The sequence below is a fragment of the Calidris pugnax genome, unplaced genomic scaffold, assembly GCF_001431845.1.
Source record: "Calidris pugnax isolate Ruff unplaced genomic scaffold, ASM143184v1 scaffold18, whole genome shotgun sequence".
In the NCBI taxonomy this organism is placed as follows: Eukaryota; Metazoa; Chordata; class Aves; order Charadriiformes; family Scolopacidae; genus Calidris; species Calidris pugnax.
The window spans coordinates 3,607,179-3,620,480 of NW_015090812.1; the positions used below are offsets into that span (position 1 = coordinate 3,607,179).

A 13,302-nucleotide genomic window follows, 5' to 3' on the forward strand; every position below is an offset into this window, starting at 1 on the left:
CCTACACTCCATATGAGACAATGAAGGGGAGCCACGTCCTGCCCCGGGTACCCTCCCGGGGAACCCAGTGGGATGTGACCCCATCCAAAAGGTGTCCCCCCCCCAAAGCCACCACCACGCTCTCCCCCCATGGGGAAGAAGAGGCCGGGGCCCAGGGAGGGCAATCAGCCAGGAAAGGCTTCTCCTCGGGTGGCCACTCACAATCCTGCCCCCCCATATTTAGCAAACACGGGCTCCTTCTCTCCCCACCCACCCTCCTGCTCCTCCCGTGGCCATAAACACCCCGGGGTGTGTGGGTGCCACCTTGTCCCCTCGCTGCTGCGGTGACAGGAAGGTGAGAAAAGGGCACAAAGCCCCCAGACAGGACCATTTCTTGCTGGATTGCACCAGCAAAGCGCTCCCCGGGCGGCAGGGGAGCACCGGGAGCATCCTTTCCAAAGCTCCATCCCCCTGAGGTGCCAGAGGATGGATTTGGCCCCACTTTTCGGGCTCTAAATTTGGCTGAAGGGCAGCCCTGGCAGCAGGGATGTGCTCCCACGCCAGGCACATGCAGCATCCTGCCTGGTTTTCCCCAAAAACAGGGGCGAGGGGCTCTCAGCGTTCCCCATGCGGTTGGATTCGGGTGATGCTTTCATCCAAACCCAGTTCCCCTGGGGTCAGGGGGTTGGGGGGGGGGCTCAACCATGCAGATCCCCCCCGGATTTTTCGGAGCAGGAGAAGGGCAGGCGGAGGTTGCAGCTCCCCTCCCTGTGTGTCGCAAACAGGCGGTGGCACACCGCTGCCTTGCCCCCGTCACGGTGACACCAGCCCCATCAGCCTGACTCCAAACAAACGCTTATTATTTGGAGGGAGTTTGGGGACGGGCATGCAAAGCCACCCCCCAACCCTGGCGTCACAGCTGATGACACCCACCCAGCCCAGAGGCAAAATGCCACCCAAAGCCACCACCTCGAGCAGTTTTTGGGAAGCCACAGCCGCCACCGGGGTTTCAACTCAAGCCAAGTCCTCCCTCCCTCTGTCCCCCTGCCAGCTCCTCATGGAGGAGATGGGGGACAGCATGATCAGTCCCCCCCCCATCACCTTTCTCCCAGCCTGGAGACATGAAGGCTGCCTGTCGTCAGAGTCTCAGCATTTAATTTTAATTCCTGAGGTGGGGGGGGCTTTGATACGTGGGGAAAAAGGCTTTGTGGCCATCTCTGCCTCCTAAAGCCTACCTGGGGTGAAAACATCTTTACCCACCTAAACGCTGATCCTGTTTCAAGCAGCAAAGCTAATCCTCTGTTCCCTTCCTAAGCACATTATTTAGCCCAGATCCTGCCCAGCCCAACAGCCACACTCGTTGGTGCCCACCCGAAGGGCTCCAGCAAAAGGGACCTTGTCCTTTCTGCTGTGGAAATTCGGGAGGTCCCCTCAGGTTTTGGGGGATGGCAGCCTCCCCGAGTGCCTGGGTGGATGCGAGGGACACAGGATGGCCTGGAGGTTCCTCCACGCTGCAGGCACTCCACTTTCTGGAGGGGCAGCCCCAGCCCCTCTCTTCCAGGCTGTGGTGTCCATGTCACCCCCTACAAGATAAGTCCATGCCAAGTGGCCATTGTCTCTAGGAAATCAGTTTTCAGGCTCAAAGAGGCAGTCGCTATCCTCAAGGACCGTATCCGTCCCCTCTTGGAGCCCATAATAGAGGTCGTCTTCCTTCCTGGTGCCTTTGCAGGGGGAACCGGGGTGCTGTCCCCCCGCCGGGGAGCTGGTCGGGGTGGAACCAGAGCGAGCAGCAGATGGTGGGGATCGGACCCGTGGCACGGGGCTGCTGGGCACGGAGCCCTCCAGCGATGGCGTGTCCATGTCCTCCAGGAGGGATGCCAGCGGCGCATCCCCCCGGGCTGGCCGGGAGGGGCTGTGGGAACAGGGAGGGCAGGGGGCAGCACAGGGGTTACACTAAACAGGGGGTTGGAGCTGGAGTTTCCCCCAGGGACGGTGGCTGCTGGGCTCAGAGTTGCTCAGCCAGTGTCCCAGTATCACCAGTCCCCTGCTGGGTGGCTGGGGTGACTTGGGAGGGTCCTATCTCAGCCCCCGGTGCCACCCTGGGACCCCACGGTGCCTGCCTTTATGGGGACAACCTGCCTGCCAGGTGTCTTCTCCTGCCTGTGGGACAGAGTGGCTGCCCTGGGATGCTGTGCCTGCATCCCGGGAGAGAGCAGAGGACCCCATCCCAGGTGGAGCTGCATTTTGGCACAGGGGGTGCCCATGTCCTGCACCCTGAGACTGCACAGTGACCCTCATCACCTGCAGAGCACTTTTGGGACCTCCTGGAGCCATGCACGGGCATCATACTGGTGTCTGGTTTGAGGGACACATACTGAGTGCCTCATTTCTATCAAAGTCTGACCAGGAACTTGGGATTTATGCGGGTGAGGGACATCGTTCGTATTTATAAAATGAAATAAAAGCAAGATGCAAATCACAACCAAAGGCAACCCAGATTTCTTATTGGTTTTATGCTGGTAAATCATTTGGTACTGAGAGACCCCCTGGGCTGAGCCACCCTCCGGGCTCCAGCGGAGCTGGGGGTTGGGGCCATGCAAGCGGCAAAGACCCCCTCTACCTCCTCTGCCTCCCCCCACATTGGGGGGGTCTGACCCCCTCTGGTTTCACCCTGAATCCTGCCAGTGCCACCCCAACCCCATGGGCATCACCTACCTGTTTGCTGCTCCTTCCAGCCGAGGTGCTGTCTCTCGGGGGGGGTCCCCGGCACCCCCCAGCTCCCGGTGAACCTCTGCTTTCGCCTGCAGGGCCGGCTGGGAGCAGCTGCGGGGTCTGGGCTGGGGGGTGGGTGGGAGCTGCTCCAAGCCCACCTCCTGCCTCTGGATCTGCTCATAGGACGGCAGGCTTTTCTCGTAGGTGCTGGTGGCCTCTTGGCTGGGACAGGGTACAGTCAAGCTGTGGGAGAAGGAGGAACGGGGTGCTGAGCAGGACCTGGACCCCCGTGGAGCCAGGAGATGCTGAGGGACATGCACACAGGACTCCATCAGGTGCTTTAGAGGCCACACCACTGCCCACGCCAGCAGGTCCTTGCAGAGGGATGCCCGCAGGAACGCAGCTGGATGCTTTCCACCCCCCAGCATCTCTCCAGCTCCAGCCCTGGAGAGGCTTCAGCCAGCCTTTGCCTCCCCCACCCAGGGGCTGGTCATGTTTTCCTGCAATAGGTGTATTTGTCCCCGGTGCCAGTGTGCCCGGACACTGCCCTTGTCCCCGGGGGCACGCAGATAACCCTGTGTACAGATGAAACCACCCTCCAAGAGGAAAACGGCCACCGGGGCCGGGCGCTGGGACCTACCGGGTGTCCCTCTCCGGCAGCACGATGGGTTTGTGGTCCAGGAACCTCTCGGCCTCAAGGTCTACAGGGATGAACGTTATCTGGGGGGAAAAGAAACACAGAGCCCGGGGGGCTGCACTGGGCATCACGGGGACCCTCAGCCCTCCTTAGTGGTAAAAAGGCTGGAGCATCCCTTCAGCTGGGATTTTGGTCTTTCCCAGCACATTTGGATGTCTTGCTTGGAAATGAGTTTTTGGGGGGAAATCAATAAGGGATTGAATGAACCCGGCACGGTCCCACTCTCAGCACCAAGGGGGGTTTCAGGGTTCATGGAGGAGGTTAGTGGCCAGGGACTACACCAAGGGTGCCCTGTCCTTGAGCCCCTAGCACGGTGACAAAGCCACATCTCCCTCTCACCAGGGCTGAGCTCAGCTTTGGGGGGGGTCTGGGGTCAGCTTCACCCTGGTCCTGAGGGGCTCAGCTGGTCCTAGGGGTCCCAGCTGGTCCCAGGGTCCCATCCACCTCCTCCCATTTTGAGGTGCAGCCAAGCTGTTGGCAGACCATCCTGCACCACCGAGACCAGTGTCACAGCCACCTTTTCCTTGGGAAAAAAAAACAAAACAACCTTTTCCACCAGCTCCATTTCCCAGGGCAGGGACGCGTGGCCGCCCTGCCGTGCCGGCGGTGCCCTCTGCCAAGGAGACCGGCAGGGAAGGGCTGTATTCTGGGGGGGGAACGAGTCCCTCCAGACCTTCATGGCCACCACAACCCCTTCTTTGATGTCCTAGGAGCCCCCCTGAGCCCCCAGCCCCCACGGGTGCAGGAAAGGGGCTGATTTTGCAGGGGGAATCCCATGGGAGAGATGAACACGAGCTGATTTCCTTGGGATTATTCCCTGCTGCGTGCCTGACATCAAAGCCCCAGCCTTGGGGAGGTCCAGGGGGGGTGAGGGATAGGGGCTGTATCCTGCAGGCATCAGTGGGGAGGTGTAGCAGGGTTCAAACCTCCCAAAACAACATTTTTCCCTCCAGGTCCCCTGCTGGCTTTTCCTCAGGATCTGCGACTATCCCACTCCACAGATGGAGAAACTGAGGCACAGCCCAAGGCTACACATCCACAGAAACAAGAGCCCCCAAACCCAGCTGAGCCCTCCACCCCCTTCCAGGTCCCAGGATGGACCCTACCTTCGGGTAGCACTGGCACATGCTCCAGATGATGCCCACGGCTACGAGCAGGACGCCCAGGGCGCAGAAGGTGATGTAGATCTGGGGTTTTTCCACGCTCATGATGAACATGCCCGTCATCACCAGGAAGAAACCCAGCATGATGAACCCATAGCGAAAGGTCTTCTCCTCGGCCATGGGAGCCGGGTGGGAGAGGCAGGGGAGGAGAGGTGCCCGGGAAGCCCGATCACCTGCGGGTGCCACCGCCGGCTGAGCACACCTGCGGGGTAAGGCGAGGAGTGGTTTCTTTCTCCGGAGGCTGAGGATCAGCTGCACGTTGAGCTCGGTCCTTCCTGCCCAGGGCTGAGCCAGCCAGTTTTTAACGGGTTTGTAATGAATGCAAACACTGACCCGCCGTTCACACTCCAGTGAAGCTGCCCGGCACGTGTCCGGGTAACCTTCCCTGCAGGCACCCTCCCGCACCCCACGCCTCGGGAAGGGAACGGGGAGGGAGAGACGGGCACCTGGAGAGCAGCTGGTTGGTCCTGGTGGGATTTTCCCAGCCCTGGACTTGGCCCATAAGTTTGGAGCTGGCAGAGCCCCAAAATGAAGGGGACGCCCATGATGCAGGATGTTTTCAATGGGCTGCAGCTGGGAAGGAGGGAGCGCTCCATCGTCTTTTTGGAGGCTGGTGGGGTGGGAATAGTCCCTGATTTCTCCAGCTGGGTGCTGCTGGGGAGCCACTGGTGGGGCTGCCTTGGTGGGGCACCCACTGGGCTGCAGAAGCAGGGATAAAGCCAGGGAAAGGTGGAGCAGGATCAGTCCCCCCAGGGAGGGTGAGGGCAGTGTCAGTGTGCCCTGTGGTTGCCTGAGATGGGACAGGGGTCTTAAAATGTGTCCCCTTCCCACCACAGATCTGACAGCAAGGCAGTAGTGGGGGCTTTAATTAACCTTTGGTTTATTCCCTCCTTTGCCTGCTGGTGTATGAATGCATGTACCTGGCTTATGAAAAAGAATATATTATATTATAAATAATATGTTCTCTTTGGCTGTGGCTCCGCAGCCACTCTGCAGAGCTGCAGGGGGTGCGGGGCAGCCCGTTATTTCGGTGGAATGGATAGCAGCCCCCCATGAAGTTGGCCTTTGCTCTGGGCAAGGCTGCAAACCCATCCGTGGTGGGCAGGGAGGGGGGCTGAGCCGCTCAGGGTGTCTTTTCATAGGAGACTGCCTGAAATGCCGAGCGCACTCGGATGCCCTGAACGCAGGCACGAGCCACTGAACATCTCCAGACCAAATGAAGTGAGGCATGGGAAGTCAGGATGGGATGGAGATACAGCTGGAAGGGACATTGCAAAGGCAGAGGAGCAAACAGGGTATTTTTTTCTCTGCCCAGATTCCTCGTTCATTGCTGAAGTTTTTATTATATAGCTCTTGCTTTGGGTGGGCAGCCCCTGGACTCACAGGAACTCCCCAGGGTTGGTCCGAGGACGGAATACAAAGCTTCAGCAACCAGCAGTGGTTTTATTAAAAACACGAAGGCTTTCAGACATGCCAGTTACCCCCCGCCGCTCCGAAAGCATCACCCACAGGACCCACAATCCCAACAGCCCCCAACGGATCGCTCGGAGAGCCGGAGGGACCCCTCTGCCTTCCCCCTCCTCGCCCACCCTCCTCTCGCCCTGGCACAATGGAAGGGGCTCGGTTCAAAGCCAAGGGCCACCTGCAGGGTCTCATCCCCCCACCGCCGCCAGCTCAGACACCCCGCACACTGATGTTTTCGTAGCTGGGGGGAGGTGTTTCCTGCGGCTCCTCGGGGTGCTGGGTCTCCAGCCAGGACGGGCTGGGGCGGAACAAGGCGCTGTCGGAGGAGCTGCGCCGGCGGCCACCCTGCCAGCTGCCCTCCTCCTCCAGGTAGCGGTACAGGGGCGGTGTGAGCTCCTCCTTCCTCCCCGGGGGATGGACATATGCTGGAGCAACGTGAGCAGGTCTGCAGGTCAGGGCTTCTTCATAGGTGGGGATGGCGCTGGCATCCCAGGTGCTGCGAGGGAAGAGGAAGAAACCCAGCAGTGCCACGTCAACCAGAGCATCCCAGCATCCATCAACCAGAGCATCCCAGCACCCATCAACCGGAGCGCCCCAGCACCCCATCAACCAGAGCGTTCCAGCACTCATGAACCAGAGCATCCCAGCACCCAAAACCTGGAGCATTCCAGCACCCATCAACCAGAGCATTCCAGCATTCCATCAACCAGAGCATCCCAGCACCATCAAACAGAGCATCCCTGCACCAATCAACCAGAGCACCCCATCAACCAGAGCATCCCTGAGCATGGTGGACATGGGGATGGCACATGAGCAGGTTTTTCATGCTAGGGTCAAGGGAAGTCCATGTCAGCCACCTCCTGGCACTGGGAAGGCGGGGAGCCGTGCAGGAGGAAGGGCACCATCCATCAGACCTTGTGACAAGGCAATGTCTCCTGGTTCCCACTGAGTTTATGAACCCCCTCACCCAAGCAGAGGAAGGGCAGCCTGGCAAGGCAGCCTCAAAGATCTGCCACCGCCACCACTAAGGGCTACAACTCCAGGTGTGAATGGCCACAAAGCAGCAGAGGTGCTGGCTCTCGAGGCATCTGCCCCTTCCCTCTGCACCGTGCTGCTTTCCGTGGGCAGGAGACCATCCTCATCATCTGCCTAACCCCAAAGCCACCCCCCCTGTGAAGGAGTGGCAGCCAAGTGAGCAGTTTGGCACCAGCAGCCAGGCATCCTGGTTCAATGTGGTCACACCCCACCCTCGTGCCCGCCGGAGCCCTCCAGGCACCGGCCAAGCCTGGTGGCACTTCCAGCAGTGCTCTGCTGAGCAAACACGGATTGTGTACAGGGAAAACCTCCAGCCAACCTTTGCCCTGCGCACAGCCCTGGGTGCAGCCCCAAAGATGGGAAGGCTTTGGAAGGAACCCACCGTCCGCTGGCTTTTGCAGAGGACAACCCAGCTCAGGGAGGCTGGAAGGGCATGGCTGGTCCAAAGGGATGCCTCCATCCCCATCTCAGCAGCTCCTTACCCTTGACCCACCACTCTGGGCGTCTGTGCTGTGGCTTTGGCCAGACAGCTTCAGCTTGGAAAGGGATTTGGAAAGGGATGCTGCCTTGGAAATGCAGAGAGGGGGGGTGTCTCCCAGCGCAGGATGTCACCCTGCCAACCCTCTGGGGAGCAGCATTTTCTGCTCTGGAGGGCTTTGCTGTGCAAATGCCAGCACAGCCAGGGCTGCAGGAGCTGCCACAGCCCCAGCAATGCCAGGGCGATGCCCTCCCATCCAGCATGGGAACTGGGAGCTCAGGGAAGGGGACATTCCCTGTGGGGGACACAGCAAAGGCCTCCATGGGAGGAGGAACGCCCCCCCTGCCCCAAGACCTCCCAGACCAGCTCACAACCGTGCCCCCAGATATTCAGATGGGCACCGAAACCCCTGGAGAACCAGAAACGTGCCTCCTGCCCCGACTGAATTTTTATGGTTTCATGTTCTGAAGAGTTTCTTTTAGTGCTGCTTTTCCCCAGAGCCCGATTTATGCTGGAGCCAAGGTCTTTGCTGTGACCCCATAAAACTGCACTGGGAAGGGCCGCCTGGCTCAGCTTCCACAGCAATCTCTGGAAAAAAAAAAAAACAACTCACCCTTTTGATCCAGAAACTTTTAAATGAAGAAGTGGGAATGAATCTCAGGCTCACACAGGAAGAGTCCAGAGACCCCACAAGCAGCAGTGGTGTTTGGGTGGTAGGTGAGGGGTCTTCCCACACCCCAAATTGGGCTTCATAGCAGGTTCCTTCACCTGCACTCCCATCTCAATGCCAATCAGAGGATTTTTTTCCCTCTTTTTTTCTTTTAACCCCCTTTTTTAACATAGATTTTGCTTCCATTAAAGATGGCACAAACCCCCTCATCCTTACAGAGCGCTCCAGACCTGAGCCATCGGGGCAGGTTTCAACCGCTGGAGGTCTGGGTGACCTCCCCACCCCCAAATCCAGACCTTCTGCCAGAAAACCGATGCGGTCTTCTGCTCAGTGGCTCTGCTAAGGAGATGTCTGCCTCAGCCCGTGATGGCCCTGCAGGGCAAGGAGAACCGTCTGCTGTGGGAGCAGCCAGCGTGGGCACGGAGGGTGCCTGCAGCGAGGGCAGGTTGGAGGGGCTTGGGTGAAGGTTGACGTTAATGAGGAAGAACATCTGCTCGGGGAGGAGGAGGAGGAGAGCACAGCACGGGGGCTGAGCAGGATTACAGTAACGGGGGTTACTGCTCACCTCAGCGAGCCAGCCTGAGAGCAGGGGTAGGTGCACGGCCACACCGGGATGGTCAAACCCACCCTTGACTTCTTCACACCCAAGAAGTCAAGGGTGGAAGTGGCACCCACCTGCGGTTCCACTTCTCCAGCGGCTCCGCCGTGAAGTACTGCAGGTCCCTGGGGAAATGGTACTGGTAGCGGCGGGACACCACCCTGGCGTTGGCCTTCACCGACCAGAGGAGGCCGAAGAGGAGGAGGATGCCACCGATGCCGCAGCAGAAGAAGCTGACGGAGCGGAGCAGGGCGCTGGAGGAGGAGCTGGGAACAGCCTCGGCTTCCCGGGGAGGCAGGAGGCGAGCCCCGCTGCTGGCCGAGGAGCCCACCTCCCCATCGCTCCACCAGGCAAAGCACAGCGTCCCCGTCACCAGCAGCACCGCCCCGGTGATGGTCATGCCGTAGCGGAAAGAGGCAGCTGCCATCCTTCAGAAGGAGGTTTTAGGTAAGGTGGGAAGAGTAAGACAAGGCATGAGAGGGCCCACGTCCTGCAAGACAAGAAAGAGACCAGGTCTGAGCAGGACAAGGTGATGGAAGACCTGCCAGAGGAGAAAACTACTGAGTTAGGAGCTCTCTGGGGGTCGCACACTCTTCAGCTACTTATTATTGACCATCGGAAGGGGCATTTCCACCACCTCAGATGGGAAGCCCTCGGGCAGAGCAAAGTCAGCCGCCAGTCTGGACTCATGAACTTCCTAAAACCTCCTAAAAACATCCTCGTTTTCAAGAAGCAACGGGGGCAGGATGGAGAGCCCAGCCAGGGGAGCTACAGAGGCGGCTCCGGGAACTTGCACAGCTCTTGCCTTTGGGTTTTCTTCCAGACTTCCTCCCGAGCTCGGAGGGAAGCCAGCTGGGTTTCTGATCAAAGCAGGGCTTATGGAAGAGGTTAGGGAGAGGGACATAAATTTAAGATGTCGTCGCTTCCTAATTATCAGTGCACACGCTTTCCTCTTTGAAACTGGACGTAAATCAGTCCTGCGGTGACAGTGGGTGTCTGGCATCACTGCTGGAAAGCCCGGGGCCCAGGGGAGTCAGGGCTTCTTGCTTTCTCAGGGAAAAGAGCCAAGTACCATCTCTGAAAGTCACAGAGCTGCTATTTCAGGGGAGAAAAAAAAAAACAAACAGATGCTGGCAACTCAGGGGACCTCACCTAGGGATGGCTCCTGAGGCACTGAGTGAGCAGGGACCCCAACAAGCTCTCCCATCACCAATAGAGCCACCGCAACCAAGCTCAGGACAAGGATGGGAGCAGGAACTCCATTAAAAGTCAGGAATGTGCTGGATACAAGCTAAGTCCTCGGAGAGGGTATGACCTACCGCTGAAGTAAATATTTCTGCTGGGTCAGGAGGACTAAGGCAACAGACCACTGAGATCTACGATGCTCTCACTGACCCAGCTGTGAAGTCCCCTTTCGAGACACTCCACAAAGCGGAGAGGGGTTTCAGTTTATTTTGAAGGTGGGGTAGATACCCTAAGGCTGAAAGAGTCTGCTCAATCTTCATCCAAATGAGCTTTTGCACCTCAGACCTTGCTCCCCTGGGTCAGTGTCAGCACACACCTCAGCTCCCCGGCACAATCGAGTCCGCAAGGTGTTATCACCACCTTCACCATCCCTATCAGGGTGGGTTTGGGGTTGGTTTGACAACCAAAGAGATGAGGCAGCATCATGCTCTCCTGCTGGGTGGCACTTCTCACTTAGCGTCACACACCAAGAGTAGCAGACACACCATCCTTCCCCAGCACAGGAAAATTTGGGGAAGGGGAGCTGGTTTCTGACCTCCAGGAGGTTCTCACTCCCCTTTGCTTTCTCCAGCAAACAACAAGCATCTGCTCGGTGGGTCTGGGGATTCCCAGCCCCCAACTAACCAAACAGCACCAGCAACCAGGGAGGCAGAGAGGTACCACCATGTCCCCCTGGCTCCCTGCTCACCGCCCAGCAAGATGGTGCAGGTTTAGCTCCCACTCCTGGATGGACAAAAAGCTTTGGACCACGTGGGAATTAAGCACCAGCACCCCCTTACAGATTCAGTCCTGGGTGACTCCTCTGTGAGGGCTTCTCGTGGTGGCAGTGCCAATGGAGACCCTCCATGCCAGGAGACGAGCAGGACAGAGATGAGGCTCAAGCACAGAGGTGGATGGACAGCTGGATGATCCACACTCAGACCCCACCTCTGCCTTCACTGCTTTGCCTGTGTGTCAGTAAAATGAAGAAAATCTGATGGCTTTGGTCTCCATTCCTCCAGGCAGGGCTCACCTCCTACAGCAGGGATTTAAATTGTACCCTGAGCTGGAGCTAAGGAGGGAGCAGAAGCCCAGCACAGACTCGCTGTGACCAAGGGCAGGTGGAATTACATTATTTCAAGCCAATATTTATCAGATGGGCCCACTAAACGGAAAGCCAAATTACTCTGTAGTGAAAGAAACACCATCTGATCTAATCTACATTTAATGAAGGAATCCGATGAGAAGTGGGATTTAGGAAACCTGCAGGAAGGTGGCAGGACTGGGAGCCCCAACAACACCCTCCAGCTCTCATTCTGCTGTCATGACCCCCAGTTGCCACCTGGGCTGGTGGTGGCTAGTGGTCCCCACGTCACCTGTTGGGAAGGAGATGGTGTTCCTGGAGTAAGAGGAGGCAGAGTTTCCCCCCATAAACTCATTATGGCTTCCCCCCATAACCTGTTTAGATGCTCCCTCCTGAATGGCAGGAGCTTGGCTGAGCTGAGATGGAGAAGGAACTGCTAGAGACCGGTTGGAGATGCTGTTAGGTGCTACTAGGGATCAGCATCCTCCAGCTCCCCACCGAACGGGAGCAGGACACAGCAGACAAGCTGGGCTCATGCTGCCTTGCAGCAGTAGATGCTCAGAAGAGCGCAAGGACCCTACTGACCCGTGAACCCAGCTTCCTTTGAGAGCATCGCATCTTCCTGGAAAAATTTCAGCAAAAAAAAATAATAAATCATAACCCAAAAAACCCCTACAGCAAAGCTCTCGATCCAACTGGGTGGAAATAACAGGTTGCTCCCAACTGAAAGCCTGGATTGAAACAGCACCAAGAGCTGCTCAAGAAACGTTCAGCTCCCGCAAGTCAACACTCTCCTCATTTTGGGGTCAGCCTGGTGAGGTTTGGGAAGATGCTGTGATTCCCTTGGCGAGGTTGGGGAAGATGCTGCGATTCCCCTGCCTGGGCAGGGGGAATTTTGCAGCCCCCCCACCCTGAGGACGCTGCGCACATCTGGGAGCGGTGGCAGCGAGGGGGAGGCGGACGCGGAGGGAAGGCGGAGAGCCTCTGGGAGGCGATGGATTGACAGCTCGAGAGAGAATAAACTCTTCTCTCTTGACAAAACCAGCTCTAAAAGCTCCTCCAGCCCACCCGGCACGTGCTCCTCCGGCAGCGCGTGTGCGGGGGCAGCTCCTCCGCGCTGGGTGACATTGCCACCGCACCGTCCCCTTGCCAAACCCCCTCTCGGGCTGGCACATCCCTCCTGAGCATCTTTCAAAGATCCACCATGGGTTTTTTTTTTCTCAGCTCACCAACCGCTGGAAGGAGAGGCCGAAGGAGCAGAGGTGGGAGAGAGGAGCAGGACCTGAGTCCTTGCTCCTCAAGCATGGCTCTGGTCCCGGGACACTCAGCATCCCACACATCAGGGAGCATTCCCAGTGGGCATTTCCAGCCCAGGTTTCCTCCGAGGGGCTGCCCCTCCGAAGGTGGCAATTGCCAGCTCCCAGACACCCATCTCCACCCCGCCGAGCCACCCCGCTGTTTTGTTTTGCTTTGCCCTGGTTTCCTCCTTTGACCTGCTCCGAAATAGTCTTTCCTGGGAAATGGGATTTGCATATTGCATGGACAAACAGATACGGCTGTTAATAGTTTACATAGTTTCAGTAAGATGCTGAGAATAGCATCCCCCATATAAAGTTATGCAGATGGTGATTCATAGGGTCTACCAAGCATTACTCAGGAAAACGCTCTTTTCCAGCGACACAAGAAGCGAAAAGAGTTTTGAATCTCTCCCACCGCCACCGAGCAGAAATCCACCTCCATAACCCCATCCCTCCACGGCACTTACAACCTGTCCTTCCACTCCACGCAGGCTGGAGACCTTTAACCACGGGCAGACGTGCCAAGAGGAGCGCCGGGGAGCAACTGCGAGCGTGTCATTAGGAGATTCCTTCCTGCCTTCATCTGAATTTGCTGTTATTATCATTATTATTATTATTAGTTAGGGGTTTGGTGCCCATCCAAACCATTGTAATAATGATGCTTTTGAAAGAGCATCCGAGCAGCCCTGGTGCCACCAGCCTCCCGAAACGCAGGTTGAGATGGAGGGGAGCCCTGGTGGGGTGCCCCCCCAGCCCCCGCTTCACCGGCAATGCCCGAACCCGACGTCCCCCGGTTCACTGTCACCCGGTGGCACACCCCGGGGGACCCGTCCCCGCCGCAACCGGTGTCCCCCCGCCGCTTCTTCCCTCGGGCAAAGCGACAAGCGAAGGGGGGGGGGG

At 58.1% G+C, this 13,302-nt stretch overlaps 2 protein-coding genes across 2 annotated transcripts; both read right to left on the bottom strand.

Moving 5' to 3' along the window:
- Positions 1 to 1,593: 1,593 nt before the first annotated feature.
- On the bottom strand, positions 1,594 to 4,671 carry BSND (barttin CLCNK-type chloride channel accessory beta subunit). Its single transcript, XM_014939083.1, has 4 exons — positions 4,495 to 4,671; positions 3,332 to 3,411; positions 2,695 to 2,934; positions 1,594 to 1,891 (listed from the first exon to the last, which is right to left on the bottom strand). Exons 1-4 carry the CDS (start codon positions 4,669 to 4,671, stop codon positions 1,606 to 1,608), a joined length of 783 nt encoding a protein of 260 aa, XP_014794569.1. The 3' UTR covers positions 1,594 to 1,605.
- Positions 4,672 to 5,974: 1,303 nt separating this feature from the next.
- Positions 5,975 to 12,975, bottom strand: TMEM61 (transmembrane protein 61). Its single transcript, XM_014938908.1, has 3 exons — positions 12,870 to 12,975; positions 8,874 to 9,286; positions 5,975 to 6,511 (listed from the first exon to the last, which is right to left on the bottom strand). The coding sequence occupies exons 2-3, from the start codon at positions 9,221 to 9,223 to the stop codon at positions 6,226 to 6,228; spliced, it is 636 nt and encodes a 211-aa protein (XP_014794394.1). The 5' UTR covers positions 9,224 to 9,286; positions 12,870 to 12,975; the 3' UTR covers positions 5,975 to 6,225.
- Positions 12,976 to 13,302: the final 327 nt, after the last annotated feature.